Below are 18,178 nucleotides of genomic sequence, written 5' to 3'. Positions count from 1 at the left end.
AGACTCGTGCTATAAGATGATGAAGCCAGAACATTGTAATAAAACTGTCTGATATACCTTATGGACCGATTACACGAGCCAGTTTATAACTTAATTTAGCTAGCATGAACGGCAAGTCAATTACCTGCGCGAGCGCAAGAACCGGTTCGCATGATCCTCTCGCCAGGGTCATGGGAATTACGAGCACCCATGCGTAACATTTATTGTTCAAAAAAGTTTTTAATAAAAAAAAATGAGCCAGACAAAAAATGTTACTTCTTTTTACGAATGAGCGCATAATAACATGTAGCTGTTACAATTTTGAATTATGAACACTGCTTATTTAAGAAGAAACAATCCAGTAGTAGAAGTTAGGCTTCCCTTTATACGATAAGGCTACTTTTTATTTTATTTTTTTATTGCTTAGATGGTTACTGGAGCCCATAGACATCCACGACGTTAATGCGCCACCCACCATGAGATATAAGTTCTAAGATCTCAGGTATAGTTACAACGGCTGCCCTACCCTTCAAACCGAAACGCATTACTGCTTCACGACAGAAATAGGTAGGGTGGTGGTACCCACCCGCGCGGTCTTACAAGAGGTCCTACCACCTACTTTATAAAGAACACTGGTTCAAACATTCGTTAGACTCCTATCTAAACGTAATAAATTAATCCCTAACCTATATTTATGTTAATCGCATGAGTGAGTAATAATTGGACTTATCTACGCGTGTATAATAGATTTTTATCTCGTCGAAAATAATTGAAAGCCTTTCACAAAAACGATGTTTGGTTTCAAAAATAACGTTTCATTTTGTTTTGTTGTGAATAAATTTACATATTAATTATGAGGTGAAAGGTTTTGGTGTATGTTGTTTCATAGTTTAAATGTACACCACAAGTATCTGATTAATCGTTTGGTTTAAGTAGGAAGAAAACGTATAAAAAGTTTGATAGTAAATTTAGATTTATAAATATTCAAACACGATAGTTAAAGTATTTTTATTACTCTTTTTTTTATTGCTTACTTGGGTGGACGAGCTCACAGCCTACCTGGTGTTAAGTGGTTATTGGAACCCATAGACATCTACAATGTAAATGCTGCCACCCCACCTTGACATATGAGTTCTAAGGTCTCAGTATAGTTACAACGGCTGCCCCACCCTTCAAACCGAAACGCATTACTGGTTCTAGGCAGGGTGGTGGTACCTACCCGTGCGGACTCACAAGAAGAGGTCCTACCACCAGTAATTACGCAAATTATAATTTTGCGGGTTTGATTTTTATTACACGATTTTATTCCTCCACCGTGGAAGTCGGTCGTGAACAATTGTTAAGTACGTATTTCAGTAGAAAAATTGGTACCCGCCAGCGGGATTGGAACACCAGTGCATCGCTACATACGAATGCACCAGACGTCTTGTACTTTAGGCTATGACGACTTCATAATACTTTTCTACCTATTCGCTTTTCAGCGTCTCGCGGACGGGTAGGTGAGCTCATGGGCTCAACCTGAAAAAAATTCTTAGCACTGGCCCTAGCAAGAGCAGCGCCTCGCAGAATCTACCGATCGAAATCGCGACCCACTGAGAAGATTAGATGAGAAATTCAGGGGGCTGTGTCTATGACCTACGGTCTTTGTAGACAGCCTTTGTGACGGGTTACATTCGCTGCTTATAAAAAAATACGTCACATTTCCTTATTATTATCAAACGATCAAAATACGTAAATAACAAAAAAAAACACGGACATCAAGCGTTTTAATATCGTTCGAAATAAGTAGATGCGTCAGTAAGGAATGTCCGATGCCTTCTAATGACGTCGAATTGTGCTCGCACACCTCAATCTCAAACGTCCGAAAAGAAATTCTCAGAGAGGAAAATTCTTGTTAAATTAAAATATTTATTCAGCACTACGACGAGAATTTATCCCAAATTAAAAACGACATATTTGTGAAACCAATAATGGTGAGTCGTTCAATTTTTATCATTAACTTATTTAAATTTAGTAATAGTGCGGTTTCGATATAACTCGGCAGGTACAGCTATTTTTAAAGTTGTATATTAAGTGTATATTAGGTTGTGTATTACCACCTTAAGTCATAACCGATACCTGTCAATAAAGCAGCTTTAACGACTTAAAAAAAATGAGTTTGTCAATTTGTATTGTTTTTCTAATGATCGTTCGACCAAACTGATTTGCAAAGTAAATTTATTTGATAGGATTATACTTTCAGATCGATCTCATAAAAATCATTACGATAACATTTTCGTATAAACATTCATCAAAATCGATTCAGTGGTGTTATTTTAAATCATCTGGATGAAATACTTTATTCGATAAACGAAATTCGTACTTTTTTTGTGAATTTTGTAGATGTTTTTTACTATAGAATTTGTTTTTCAATTATTTTAATTACATTCTTTACATTTCGTATATACGAAAAATATATACGAAAATCATCGCACAGAACATCGAGTTGATGTTTCATACGATGATATAAGATATGTACTCTGTCCGATTATTCATCAAAAAACACGGCTACAAGACCCGGCCCATTTTAAGATACTACTCACCACTACTCCCCTTCAAGGGTTCAAAGTAGTACCTAATGTTTTTAGGATATATTCCAAAATTCGTTTTATTAGCATATTTAAAACTAGTTTTACGGTTTAATCTCGCGTTTTTTATTGATTTGTTTTTTATTGTTATTGTTGCTTATATTATTTCTGACTTTTCAAATACTTTACAGTATGCGGCAGTTACAGTACATGGCGGATGACTTTTATTTCATTTTATTTCCTTCGGTTTTCACAAATCAAAGAGATAATTAAAACTACTTTTACATCTTAATCTCATTTTACTGAATCCCAGTGGTAGGAAGAGCTGAGAAATCGCACGGGTAGTAGGTCCACTTATCATACTGTATCACTAATCCTATTCCTGCCACAAATTAATCAGAAATCAGTTTGAAGGGTAGGGTAGCCGTTATTACAATTGTACCTAATTTCATTTCGTATCAAATAAGCGCGGTATCGCGGTAGTAATGGTTATGTTTTAAGCTAGACTTCAGTAACTGCTCACCTATTGATACTGTATTTCTTTACGTGTCTATCTATTAAAGTATAATAATACATAATCTATGGGAAGATTCTGTTGAAATGATTAAGTTAAACACTAATTTTATTTTTAAGCATCGTTTAAGTGTAATAACTGTCTGTAAAAATTAAAGCCGAATACATATATATATATTAACAAAATATATATATTTATTTACTTCTAAGTAACAAAAATGTAACATTACTATCATTTTAAGTAGCTTCATATGTACATTCATAACATTATTGATTTCATTTAATTAATTGTATTATCAAACAAATTCGAATTCGAATAATTCGTGACTCTCATTGAAACGAATGTGCAATTATGATTGTTTTAAATTACAAGTCCAAATGCTGTATTTAAATCCTTTACTAAAAAATCCAGAATATATACATATAATGATATCATCTGACATAACCACAAAAAATTTAGAAAAAATCACAATATTTTAAATTTTTATCGCATGGACACCATTTTATTTATTTTGAAAACGATTAATACTAAACAATGAAGATGTTAATGTGAACATTCACATCTTAACTATTTTAATCCACTGCAGGAATGAACTGTGCATAGTTTGTTAGACGAGTTGCAACTACCTTTTATTTTGCAATCGCTCCTGTGAAGAAAATAGAAATTGGAATCGAATGGGTAGAACATTAATAAAATATCAATATAACTAATTAAACTGAACACATTTGTTTCATTTATCGCAATATTCTTAAAAACAACGTGTACGTACAAATTTAATTATATGTATGTAACCTCTATATGATTTATAACATAAATCTTAAAAGAGGTTGTAATAATGTGTTTTGAATATTGAAAGATTAGAAGAAGAAACGTTAGAAATATTAAAACATTTTTGAATATTGAAATATAAAAAAACATAAAAACTGGTGAAGCAATAGCTTTAAATGTTGTTTCTCTTTATAGAGCAACTCAGTTTGTGCAGTAAAACACTGGGCTAAGCTTTATTTTAATGTGAATAAAATAATACATTATACTTATACAAACCAAAAGTCCATAAACCTACCTATACTAATCTGAAGAAAGTAAACGAACAATGACTAAGTAGATTATGAAAGTTCGAAAGAAGAAAACCGCAAATTATTTGTTTACACGACAAACATACTTCAAACTAGAAGCGGCTTTACTTTGCATTCAGTTTATACGAAAGCGTTTCTTCATGGTCAGCCCAGAAAGTTTTAATTTTATTAGAAACTTCGAGAACTACCATCTGTTACTTCTAAGCGTAGATAAAATCAGATTAAAAAGTTCCTAACTTTTTTGGGACTTTAGCAGTAAAAAGAATCATCTTTAATAATTCTCATTGATAATAATTTAACACTTGAAACAAAAATTAAAAATAAAACTTAAATTTTTTATGAAAACAAAATTTATATTTCTAAACCTATTTTGGTTAAATATAAATTCTAAAGAACGCAAATACAATACTAAGTCTTTGTAAATACCTGAAAGTTGATAATATTGCGGTCGATGAACTCGCTCACAAATAAGATAACACCGGTTAGGTATCTAAAACTTGTAGTGACTCACCTCGGTGATGTCGGACGCGGTGGTGTGACACCGGCCGGCAACACGGTTGCTCCTGGTACGCTGTCCAAGAATCCGCTAACGCAGCCGCCACCACTATCCACAGTATCCCCGTTGTCCATTGTCCACCGCCACCCATTCTGCACACTGTCCTTACCGGCACATCTATGGCGAGACTACAGTTTGCTTTCGTAAATCAAAAGTAGTCGTCAACATAAGTCCACAATACAATGGACTCCCAAATCCAACAAACTATTTCTGATAATTTCGAACAATGCCCAACTTGTTTACATTACGCAAACCAAACCGAAATTGAAGAGATTATGCTTCCGTTCGGATGATTCGAACGGAATTTGGTGATTAATGAGGGAAGTCGTCCCGCGAGTTTGTTATCGCATATCGAGTTATAATCTGTTCGTGGGGGCTTACTTGCGCTGATTTATTAGTTTGAAAAGAAATACGCCGCGATCGTCGTAACATAAAGTGGCGAGTGTGCGACGGGCGTGACGTGCGCCACCGACATCGCAACGTCGAGAACTGAAACCGACTGACTCAGTCAGTTCAACTCAGTTCGGTTCGGCGGAACGAAGAGGCAAACCGACCCCAGTTCGAACTAGGCACACGCGAGACAACGGTTTCGCTAAAGCCATTCGCCGCCTCTGGCCTCTGACTCGTGCCTTCACGCGAGACAAGGACGGAATCCGCTCGGAACGGTGCTTGTACACCAGAAGCTCTGAATAAAAAGCTCGCTTGCTCTTCTCGTTTAAGGAAAAGTTGTAAGTCAAAAAGTTTTGGTAATTTTGCCGATCCGCCGAGCCGCTTGAATTCGTGCGGGAGAGATTTGACCCTCGCTTTCGTTACGGACATATTGTAACGAAGGGGATGTTCACTGTTTTACCTAATTTATGTTTTGTCAGGATACGCACGAAAAACTTTAATGTCTATTGGCACGCGAAAGGAAATGGGTCGTTATTTTTTGTATGCTTATTAACAAGTAGCTTAACATGTATGAGTCACGATGTTGAATGTTGTGGGTTAATAAATAACGGATACGAATGTACTCAAGTCATCGCTCCGTCAAGCGCGCGCCTAACCCGCCTAATTCACATAACTAATAACCACAGTACAAGTGTAATACCATTATCTAATTTCGACTGTTCGAATTTACTAGTGGTAGAACCTCTTGTGAGGACGGGCGGGTAGGTAGCACCGCCCTGTCTATTTCTGCCGTGAAACAGTAATGCGTTTCGGTCTGAAGGGTAGGGCAGCCGTTGTAACTATACTAAGATCTTAGAACTTATATCTCAAGGTGATTGGCGCATTTAGGTTGTAGATGTCTATGGGCTCCAGTAACCACTTAACACCAGGTGGGCTGTGAGCTCGTCCACACATCTAAGCAATAAAAAAATAAAAAAAAAAACAACATTCGACCATATTGAAAGATAAAATCTTAAATTGATGTGGCATTTCATTATCATTGTAATTATAGAGCTGAAGTGAAAGGGACCAAGTTTTGAGATAATTCAATAAATAACTGTCTATGAAGTTTAAGTTTAAGCTGACCATAGTTAGGGGTAGCAAGGTTAGCTTAATCAATTACTTAGTCTCTCTACGGAAAGCTGCCCAGCCAACAGCAAAACTATGGGTCAGCTTTTAATTAATCTTAAATAACTTAATTATGACACGGGCCCTTCACTATAATTTCAGGAACATTCTAATTAGTTTCGAGAACTTGCTAAATAGTTAACTAACATTCTGATTACCTCATACAGTATTAAATATAAATAAAAAAACTACTATACTACTACTAAGGCCGTACATGAATCGGTTCTATTATTTAATCAGATTATGTCTTCAAACGAGGAAGAGGTTAACTTTAAGAGCAATTGTCACTTACGTGGTCTGGATTCCAGGAATATGTTAGCATCGTTTGCACCGAATACCTAACAAATGTCTTTTCTTGCAAAGTCTGAATGTTTTAATGAAAATATGAAAACTCAAATTCTCTCGTTTCGCCTCGATTCTTCTCCAAATTCTTCTGGCAAATGTGCCCCTGATCATCCTCTACATCGGCAAATGATGTTTATTCATTGTTTAGATTGGGTAATGAGCTAAAGGTCCTCCTGGTATTAAGCAGCTACCACAATGCCGGGTGACCTTGAGAATACCGGGACGCCAGGTGGAGCAGCCGTTTCTGTGGTCAGATGGGTTGGTGCGTCCAACGTTGGTGGTATCCACGGAAATATGATGCACATATGTCTCGTTTCTCTAGAGCTAAATTGCACAGTGAAAGCTTAGACGTTCCACTTTAAGCCCCATTGCTAATTCTGATAACGGTTGGGATCATACCGACTGAAACGCGAGCGAGAACAATTTGATGGCCCCTCGTTTGTTCAAATGAAAAATTGTCAGGTCACTTCAAAATTATATTATTATTGTACCCTTATATGGATTATGAAAAACAACGCCTGACATACCACAGACGTTGAAACTGTTCGACCATTGTGGCACCAGATCGCGTAATGCATTTTTTAAACGTTCGCTGTCATTTATTAAATGATATCATCACAGCTACTACTATTGCAAATTGCCCATGAAGACTAAATTGAAAATGCAAAATAAAATTACATTTAAATATTTTCAGTTTTATTATAATTTTACAAAATTTCATGAAGCTATTTGTTGAATTAAAAAAAAAGGCAACGAATATAATACAAATTACTACAAAAATCCACACAAAAGCCAAATAAAGTAACTTTATGAATAAGAACATTTGGGATTCAGAAGGTATCTCACATTCATAAGATGAACGAAGATATCTTAAACGGCGCGGCCCCATTTTCGTCAGTACTTCAAGTTTTTCAATAAAAACTTTCGAAGGAGTCCGATTTACATACGGCATGGATTCATTTATTTTCTGAAAAGATTTTTCATGTAAAAGTGAAGAAGGTTTTCGGTGTCCATTAGGTAAGAAGGGACTAGCCACTTCACCTCTCGCTACCACCGCTGGCGGTTTCCTCATACTAATACACCGGACCATTGAATATTTGAGAATGAGATTTATCAAAAATTAAGTAAGCACAACCTTATATCATGTTTTATATTATTCGTCTACATCTTCATCTTTATCAGAGCACATAATGTTATAACAATATACAGTAAGCACCAATCCAATTACTTTTAAAGTACTAAAACTTTCAAAGTAACGAGAAAACGGAGAAAAATAAATGTGTATTTCAAATAACAACTCCAATTCAAATTTTAAACCAAATCCATGATTTCTTTGAAATATAATGTTTAAGTCATAGTTGTACAGTATACCATACAATTATAATGGATCTCCCAGCTTTCAAACCGGCGGCATACTGCTTCTTAGCAGGAATAGGTGTTTCTATTTTTTCCCTACCTATTCGTTAGTAACCTAAGATGCTATTCCAGCTACGCCCGAACGGGTTGGTGAGCTCACGGTTTCGCTATCAGAATTTCCTAACACTAGCCCTAGCAAGAGTAGTGCTTCGCAGTATCTACCGCCGGATCGGAATCGCGACCCACTGAGAATATCCAGCGAGAAACTCAGCGGGCTGTGTCTATAGGTTAGTTTGCTCTTCGTCGTAATCAACCTTCGTCGTAATCAACAAGTTCGACGAGGAGAGGCCTAAAAGCACCGAGAGTGAATCCAGTGGATCCGACAAGACATGTTTCGGGCGAAGGCGGGCTTGCGTTGCTCCGTCGCGATCAGATAAGAAACAGGTGTCTAGCGGGATCCTCTCACCTAAATAGTAAATATATTCAGTACAACATGTGATTTTTGTCATCTCAACGTATTTTATCATTTTTATCATTTCATTACGTATTTCCGTAAAAGTACTGTAAAAGATGTCTTGAGGTCTGGCAGTTGGTTTTACTTGGGGGTTCGTCGTGACGATAAGAGAATCCTAGGTATTAGATAAGCTTGCTTTGTCTTGCTTTGTCGTTTTTTGTACAAGACCTTGATGTGGTAAATTGACTTATACTTGACTATTACTTATGACTTGACTTATGATTTAAATTGACTATTGACTTAAATTTTGGATGACATAAATATTAATACTTCTTTTAGAATTAATCTTCTCCTAAATTTTAATAACCTTTTCAGAGTTAAAAGGCTGATTGTATTACTCTTTATACTTTTTTACAATGTCGAGTGTCACGTTCGTCAAATAATTTGTGATATTCCAAATTTTGGAAACATTGTAAAACATTGTTGTATTTACTATAGAAGATATACCCAGCGTTGCCCGGGTCATTTCAGTCATCATGATAAAAAGGGTCCTGTGAATTCATCCAGATTATAAACTATTTTGTATGCGCCATTGTGCCATTTTTGCATGATCGCCCTAACGTTAGATACATGTATTTTTTTTACCATCGCTTCGTCCTCTACTAGCGCAGAGTTCATCCATATTACCTAGAACCACTACTGTGTTCATCCGGAGTGCGTTTCTAAAGATTTTTTTGCCATGTACTGTCTGACTTTGGAATAAACTCCCCACCACTGTGTTTTTTGAGCGCTGTGACATGTTTTTCTTTAAACAAACTTTTCAGAACTTATTCAGTTCAGATTACAAATACAAAAACATATGTTTCAAGTTATACAAGTCTACTTATATTTTCTTTAAGTTTAATACTTTCCTTGTTTACAATTTTAGTTGGTTAATATTTAATTAACTTGCAGTCTAAAGGCAGCTGACGGACCGCTTTCGCGTCACTCTGAATGCTTGCACCCATGTGTATGGTGATTTCTATATTACACTAGCTGACCCGGCAGTAGTGCCTCAATCGATAAATAAAAGACCTAAACTAGTGTATAAAATCGACTTAAAACAAACAAAAGAAATCCGTCCGACGGGGGACACATCAAAGGAAAAACGAAATTGTTATTTTTATTTAATTCCGAGCATTTTTATATTTACCTACTTTTTAAGCCTTCTCTGGACTTCCACAAATAATTCAAGACCAAAATTAGCCAAATCGGTCCAGCCGTTCTCGAGTTTTAGCGAGACTAACGAACAGCAATTCACTTTTATATACATAGAAGATAGATATTATAGATTAATTGCAGTAAGTAAGAATAACATTTATCGACTGTCCGTTTTTGTAACTGTCAAAAAGCATCCAACGCCTTTCTTCGTTTTAGCCTACGGTTTTAGCTCAATTTTGTTCCTCCCGGTATAGTACATACATATTATATTACTATGTAGATGTTGAAAAGAAATGACATTCAGATTGTCGATTTTGTTTGTTTTCATTTAAGATTAGGATCATAGGTTTATTCACTACGAAAATAGCGTGACACTTTTAGCTTGTATTCATACAATAAAAAATAATAAGGAGAAGTATTTTGAACGGAGTGGTACCAACTAGCAGTCAAACATAATAATTCCAACATAAAACAAAATAGCACGCACGTTATGTCGTAAATGTGTTGTTGCAATCGTGTAAAACTGACATAAACTTGTGCAGGAACTTTAATACATTCAATTCGTTTTCAATCTAAAGCATATGTTTTATGTGAAAATTATTCGAAATATAACTTATGTTTGTAATCAACAACTCTATTCGGAATTTATTAAATCAGTTATCATAAAAACAATCATTCTTTAGCGTTGTTACTGGTGTTTTGATACAGGTAATGCAACCTTGATTTAATTTATGTGAAGCTTAAACCGATGGGCTTCATACAAGGTGAGCCTTAAATTCATACGTATACCCATACCAACATAGAAACTTATTTATTTTAATGATACTCAATAAAACCAGGATTAATCATTTGAAAAATGAAAATGAGATTTCATCTTGAAACATATGAGAAAGTTTTCTTATAGTCTGTATGGCCACCAGGGGTCTGTCGAAAGAAAGTAAAGGGAGGGGAAACATATAATTGATGAAGCCGACGTGAGATCTCTTGGCGGTTAATCTCCGACTACGTTTGACAAGACAAACTTTATCTACTCCCAGGACGAAAAGGTCTCACCTTGACCTAATCTAATTCCTAAGCGATGTTTTTTTTTTTATAAATATGAAAAAGGAATCGAGAGCTAAATTTAGTTCTCTAGTTCATACCAAAAACAGAGGAGCAGATCATAAATCCTTGTCTACAAAACGGAAAGAATCTTTATAATAAAACAAAGAGACAAACAAAAGAAAAACATGAGTCTGCTCAGAAATGATAAAAACTGAAAAGTAGGCGCGCTCATTAAGTGGGCAATTTAAAAGCTCATTACTCCGTCAAACGTCCTCCATTCAGTCGTATGCGCTAAACAATCAACGCAGACGGTTCTTCATCATTTAACTTGCCATTGTTGGCTTCTCAATTATAATTTAATTCATTTCCCTCAGAATTTCGTCAAACAAAATACCGATTGGGGAGATTTATTAAAGTCTTGACAAATTACAGCGACGAGAGTGACGACTGACTTAAATGCACATTCATAAAAAATATTTTTTAGAATAACGTTTCGGACTACGTTTCCAGCCCACGTTTAACAATATTTACATGACTAATGGCTCTCAATTTTACATAAAAGTGCAAAAGCGAGTGAACTAAGGTACACCAGTGAAGTGGTCCAATTTGCATGTTTTATGCAAGCGGCGAGTGATGCAGCCGCGGTCGCACATTGCACCTCCATACAACCACTTTTAATTTTTTATATACCATTCCCGCAAATCGGATAACCGTACATAACATACGCCGCTAAAATGGGCGAGTGATGTGCGATTTCGGTGTCCGTTTTTTGTAAGGTATTTATCGAACTTACTTAAAAAAAAACAAAATTCTATCCAAACTGATTGATCAAACTATACTAGTGTATCCGAATATCTCGAGATAAATCAGACAGTGAGAATTACATTACAACTTGTAGCTAGAATTCCTTCTAGCACGTAGTTTTTTTACGAATGCCACTAACGGATGCGAGTACGTTTTATAATACACAAAAGTACATCGTCAGAATACAGCACTAGCTAAATTGCGTTGTTCGTTTTATTGCAAGTGCGGATGGCGAAGCTCTCCAGAATTATTTACTAGGTATGTGGCAGCACATGCACTTTATTCCATTCACCGATTTTACTATTGAAACGTTTGTGGAATTTTCGCGAATTGTAGACGTCATTAAAAACATCACATGAATTTATTTCGTCATTTCTTTGATTGGAACCGGACAATCGGATGGAATTCGAAAATGAATGATTTTTGTTATATTACTTTTGACAATTTGTTCACGCTTTCATTTCAACAGTGAAATCGTCATTCTAACATCGATCTCAACAATATCTTATTTTAAAATATGTAAAACATGTTTTTTTTCACGTAATTTACGCAAAGGTTCAAATAATTTCACTTTTTCAAATATTGGAAATCACAAAAATGTCGTTATTTAACTTAATATTTAAATATAGAAACACTTCTAAAGAAGTACACTCAAATATTCAGTCAATCGATACGAATTCACTCAGCAAATATTAGATTAAACTTTTAATAGAATTTTTAGATAGATGTCTTGATAGAAAATTTTCAATTGAAATTTCTTTGAATTCCCTATTTTTGTCATATTTCAAAGAATCAGTATTCTGTGCAGTTTTATTACCAAAATCTTTGAAGTAGATTGAAGGAATTTCTTGAAGAATAATTTCGCTCTGGGAATTATTGCATTGAAATAAACTGCTGACGTCATACAACATTGTAAGTTCAACTATATTAAATTAGACTCAAGTCAATATCAGTCAGTATATCAATAATTAATGAAAACATGAAGTTAGTTAAGAAGCTTCATATAATAAATATTTCACATCAACGATGTCGATGAAGATATTTGCCCTAAATAGATGAAATATGTTTAGTGGAACTATTAAATTTATCTAATTAATCATTACACAGAAATCTCGAATTCTAATTAAGTACATAACTGAAGCTAAAAATAATTTTCAGGCAATTCATATTTTGAGTTTTGTTTAAAGTACTAACAAAAAATGGATTTTAACAAATTTCTAAATATTTATTAATCAAATGTAATTTTATTAGGTGGCATCATCTTGGAGTTGTACATATATATTTAAGTAATATTAAAGTCCATTAATCTATTTCAAGTTTCTTGAAAGATGTTTCTACATTAGAGAAAAACGAGGCAATTGTTTTTGGTCCTCCAGGACGTTTCGCTTCGTTGACTCTTTTCTTGGATTCATCTTCAAAAAACTGTCTGTTAGCTTTTAATTTTTTCAATATATTTTCTGTAAATTAAAATATTTTTATTCAATACTATAACTATAATAAAGTACATGAAGTTTAAATTAAAGATCAGATACAATTGCAGGAACTTGGGTAAAAGAAGTTTAGTATTAGAAAGTCTTATGAGAAAGCCAAAATATACATTTTTTTTAAGTAGGCTTTTGCACCCATATTACATACATTACATAACCCAGTCATCAAATCTGTAGGTAGGGATTTAATATTTTATTTGATTTCGAAATCGAATCAAGGCTCAGCTCCGCGGCAGATCTTCTCCATTTAAGATTCTTTAAAATTCCAAAATACCTTTCAATATGATCCCAGTACTTTCTTCTGGCAGTGCGTCAATCGAAAAGTATTCTTCAATTGTCTTAGAACCCGCTTCGTGTACTTTAATAACATTTAAAAACGTATCCTTCATAAGCGGTCTTATCATCATCATTAATTTATCCATATGACTCGGTGCATTAATGAAATGAAACTCTTTTAGTTTCACTATCATACTTTCCTGCGAATAATAAGGGAACATTTATTTCAAATTTCGGTTAGTAAAATATTTATTATACATTCGTTATGATTGATGAACATTATGCTCGTTTTTAAAGCAGCATAGTTCACTTGTTTCTTCAACTGAATATAAGTTTTATTCAGTTTGCTGATGTTAGTGTACAAGTCGTTCAAAAAAATCGGTACACTATTTGAATTTACTGATAGTAAGGCTGTACTGTGAGTCTGCACGGGTATGTACCAACAAGAGCTCAACTTGCCGCGTAGTAGTTGATACCTTGTGGATTGAAGGGTGGCACAACCATTAATAAGATTGAATCTTCGACCTCATCTCTCGAGGTGGGTAGTGGCATTCATGCTTGTGAGTTCCGGTAGCCGCGTAAAACCAGGTGAACCATGAGCTAGCTTTCCCAACTAGTGTAATAAAAAATAGAGATGCTCGTTCGAGAGATACCGAAACGTGGCAAGAATTTATTCGTTTTAAATAAAAGTTATCGTTATTTTTAATTAACTCAATAGAGACGCATCAACCGCCAGCACGAGAAATCTTTCTCAATTAAGGCCCGCTTATTTTTAGAATGCTTGTAATACACGACTCGGGGATGCTTAAAACTCATAACAAAAGTCCCAAACAATAATGTTCGTCACGGTCTACAATGCCAAAACACATACCAGGTAAAAACATCTTCCCTTTGTAGTTTATTTTAAGCTAGGGACCTGCGATGGAACAAACAAAATACACCATTACCGCAACTTGAGAAAGTAAATAATTAAGATAATAAGTACCTGCAGATAATAAAAGAATTGTTGAGCAACAATCAAATCTATTTGAGAAATGTGTCCAAGTGATACGTCTTTCATGTTCAATATAATCACTATTCCGGGTACAGTTCCCTCTTCGTACTGCCATAAGTCCACTATCATTGTGAAAGCTCTGAAATAATTTGAATATAAGTAAATTTTCGAAAATTATTTACCAGTGATTGGGGGCCTGTTGTGAGTTCACACGTCTCTACACTACCTACAAGCTCATTCTCGTCATTTAGTTACATTGTTATCAGATTGAAGGATAGAATGGCTCTTATATCCTTGGGCCCACGGTCTGCTCCCAACATCCGCAGACCTTCAAGTCCCACATATTCTGAGCACCCCGTAGACAAGGACATCTCGTATGAGGTTCGCCTGACTGCCCAAAAAAAAGAGCATAACCCAATTTATCAATGAAATCGAGGCTACAGGCTAGTGTCTCTTAAGAGGTGTCGACATTTATATTATTGTAGTCGGTAGGGCGGTGGTAACCACTTTAGGTCCAGACAAGATATGACAAGATTCGCTGTATCAAACTAGGTGGCGATATTCGCTTGAAAACGTCTACAAGCTCCGTGATCACTAAAAGTCAGGGAAGCCGTAAGCGTATCTACAAAAACGAAATAAAAATCGATCAATTTACTGTATCTCTTACTGACCATTTACCGCTTTAAAACCTAATGCGTTATCATGATCATCGTAAACAGACCATACTCTTACATTACTAGACATAAACCTTTCTTAATATACGCCGAAGATTTGAAAACCGGGCTCGTCTTATGCGCAATAGAGCTAAATCATCAACCATTGTATTATTGGTCACAGTATTATTGAAAGTAGGATAAAATTTGAAATGCAGATCAAAAGAACAAAGTAAATGTCGTCACAGAATTAATTATTTTAAATCTAAATACGTACCTAACCGCATCCTGATAGACAAATTTATTAGGGTCCGAATCCAAGATCTGGCAGTATATCGGTCGATATCCTTTCTTAGTCGGGGTGCTTAGTGGTGTCACTAACCTATAAAGAAGATTATAATAGCATTAATGTGATCTTTTCTAAAACTAAAACATCTAAAACTACATACCAAGTGTCCAAGGCTTTTTCAATACATTCGTTTACTTCTCTGTTTTGATAAAACGAGAACAATGTTCTGACTGTAAAATTGAGGTCAATCAAGTGCTTTGTTCGCTCAGTGTCATATTCGCAGCAGTGAAATGCGAGTATTATATCAAGATCTTAAAGAAACGATATCGTTATATTAATTTTATGAAATCGTTGCCACGATGACTTACGTAATACTTCTATAGTTTATATCAAGATCTAGTTATTCTAAAAGTGAGACAATATTACTCCACTGATGTAAATACACCAAAGTATTGCTCTCTAAACATTCGAATAACAAAAATGAATAGTTCACGTAAATTGAAAGCTATTGAAAAACTAAAACTCTTTACTTAAGTTAAAGTAAACACTTCTTTGAAACTCATAAAGAGAGACGTAGAGATTAAATTTCATATAAAACAAAATAAAATCTGTTTATTTACCAGTTATAAACTCAGCTGGAAGATGCGGCTGCTTCCGAATCCATTCACGTAAATTCTCGACCATTTCTTGTCTTATATTCACATGTTTCTTATATTCATATTGAACTGAGATCGCTTCGATTGTCATATTACACTTTCTTACAACAATACAGTATTTAATATGATTCAAGTAATTCACCGCTCAAAATCGAACGTGGCAAGGCAGTGTTGTTTGTTTGTCTGGGTCGCAATTGCAAATGGTCGAATGTGAATTGGGATCGCATCTGTGTATTGAATATTAAGTCGTTGAACTGTATTATGTCTCCAATTGAAAACGAATCAAGGTCAATAATATTTAGTTATTACACGACATAGTTGATCTGTACATTAACAATTTATTTTCGTAACAAACCGAAATTAATCAAAATTAACAAAGATTCGCTGATATTAAACTATATAATTCTTTTATTTCTAAATTCTATATTCAGGATGTAAGCTTCTAGGAATAAGGGAATAGCTTTTTTCATTTTCATAAATCGTATTTTTATCATCATCGAAAGCCGCCGAGATCAGGGCCCGTTTGATGGTAAGTACTTATCACTCATTACGCTCATTGACATCAGTAATGCTATGAATAAAACTATAACTTACATGCTAGTAATTAATATGATGCAAGCGAAGTTAACTCGTGAACATTTCCTAAAAAGTTTGTAGTTGTGCAAGCTGTACTTGCACGTTCTATTTATATATATTTACGCAACCACGTCCTAATCCGGGGTTCGTATATTATATCGTTGGTCTAAATCCTCGGACTTGCAAGTTTGATTGGACTCCCCTTAGCTCAGAAATAGTGGACATCTCGTAAATGTTTATGGCCAGCTTAAAGCTGTCTGCATTAAACAAACATGCTACTAAAAATTTCATTTTAGATCTACATGTCCAGGGAAAATTGTGTAGAAAATTATCAAACAAATACGTCATTATTATTTTTATGCACATTCCCGATGTAATTACATACAAAAAACGATAACACGGGAGTCGTGAACTTTTTTATTCCCAATCTTTTTAAATAAACTGATTAATTAATTATCTTTGACAAACATTAATTGATAATTACTTGATCGAAATTTGACCACAGTCGTAAGTTTGTTTCACAAAATAAAATTAAAAAAAATCGAATTATATTATACTTAATTTTAACGTTACATGGAGGTTACGACTCTCGTGGAACATGTCTGATAGTATAACGAGATTGACATATGTGACGCAGAATACAATACAATAAGTATACGTCTTGCTATTTTAAGAGATTTATTTCGAGCTCCAGTTAGTATTGTATTTTTTTTTATGAACTGTTTCCTCTCGCTGGTCCTTGCTTCATTCTCTTTAATCACGAGAGTCGTGACATGAGTACTTACGAATATAAAAAATAATCATAAATAAGTTCATTGTAAACGTCCTAAAATAGCAGTTTTGTTCCAATATGAACAAATATCAATTGTTTACATATACATTCGGCTACATACATTTTTACTGGTGGTAGGACCTCTTGTGAGTCCGCGCGGGTAGGTACCACCAGCCTGCCTATTTCTATAAAGACTATTCTTCCATAATCACAGATTTCGCCAGGACTACACTATAGACAAATAATATTAAAGACAAATAAAAAATAATTAAAATAAATATTATTTAAATAAAAATCTATTCTCAATTTGTCCACAGACTTTAAACATTAACAAAAGTTTGACCACAAACAAAGCGTATATATGCGTGTTGTGTCAAATACATCGTAGTGTGTTTAATGTTTTTTTGCATATTGATTTAATGAATTTTATGCATAATTAAACAAAAACTAACACTCCTTCTCTATATTCTCTATAATTGTGGGAGTTTTCATATTCCTCCGTCCGCGCCATTTTCGTAAAAAGGGGTACAAAGTTTTTCCATCATGTATTAATATATATGTACTATAATAATTTATATGTAATATGTACTTCTTCCAATGAGATTAGAGGTGAGTCTTTGGAGGTGGGCAGCAGCTTATCTAAACACCCCACATTGATTACGATCATGAGCGAAGACGACCACTCACCAGCAGATGGGTCCATCACATGCTTCTATCTGCAAAGACAATAAAGATAATATACAATATTAAATGATATATAATATCAATACGAACTTCTATCTAAGATTTTATTAATTTTTCTTCAACTTTCAATCAATGATAACCCTGGACCTGATTATAAGACAGCCTTATTAGCACAGCTATAATGTTATTCTATTTTATTTATTTATTGCAAAGACGAGTAAACGAGCTCAAGGCCCACCTGGTGTTAAGTCGTTATTGAAACCCTTATACATAATTTGAATGCAATCACCATCCTTCTTAACATGAGTCAAAGTCTTAATTATATGAAGCCATGACTGC

At 34.6% G+C, this 18,178-nt stretch overlaps 2 protein-coding genes and 1 long non-coding RNA gene across 3 annotated transcripts in view; 1 reads left to right on the top strand and 2 right to left on the bottom strand.

Moving 5' to 3' along the window:
* Positions 1 to 5,279, bottom strand: part of LOC101741577 (semaphorin-2A) — a 74,144-nt gene extending 68,865 nt beyond the window's left edge. The window contains exon 1 of the mRNA XM_004927806.5: positions 4,648 to 5,279. Within this exon, the coding sequence (XP_004927863.1) occupies positions 4,648 to 4,783 (136 nt within the window). The 5' untranslated portion in view covers positions 4,784 to 5,279. The remainder of the gene's footprint in view (positions 1 to 4,647) is intronic.
* Positions 1,470 to 3,780, top strand: LOC134200031 (uncharacterized). Its single transcript, XR_009974779.1, has 2 exons — positions 1,470 to 1,952; positions 3,647 to 3,780. It is a non-coding gene; the product is annotated as an uncharacterized LOC134200031 (long non-coding RNA).
* A 7,373-nt stretch (positions 5,280 to 12,652) lies between the features above and the next one.
* LOC101741724 (alpha-tocopherol transfer protein-like) lies at positions 12,653 to 16,024 on the bottom strand. The gene is made up of 6 exons (XM_004927807.5): positions 15,772 to 16,024; positions 15,312 to 15,462; positions 15,140 to 15,244; positions 14,201 to 14,348; positions 13,214 to 13,415; positions 12,653 to 12,909 (listed from the first exon to the last, which is right to left on the bottom strand). The coding sequence occupies exons 1-6, from the start codon at positions 15,896 to 15,898 to the stop codon at positions 12,755 to 12,757; spliced, it is 888 nt and encodes a 295-aa protein (XP_004927864.1). The 5' UTR covers positions 15,899 to 16,024; the 3' UTR covers positions 12,653 to 12,754.
* Positions 16,025 to 18,178: the final 2,154 nt, after the last annotated feature.

The sequence above is a fragment of the Bombyx mori genome, chromosome 13 (genome assembly GCF_030269925.1).
Source record: "Bombyx mori chromosome 13, ASM3026992v2".
Classification (NCBI taxonomy): Eukaryota; Metazoa; Arthropoda; class Insecta; order Lepidoptera; family Bombycidae; genus Bombyx; species Bombyx mori.
Note: the sequence above shows the minus strand (reverse complement) of the source record. Positions and strands in the feature narration are given on the sequence as shown.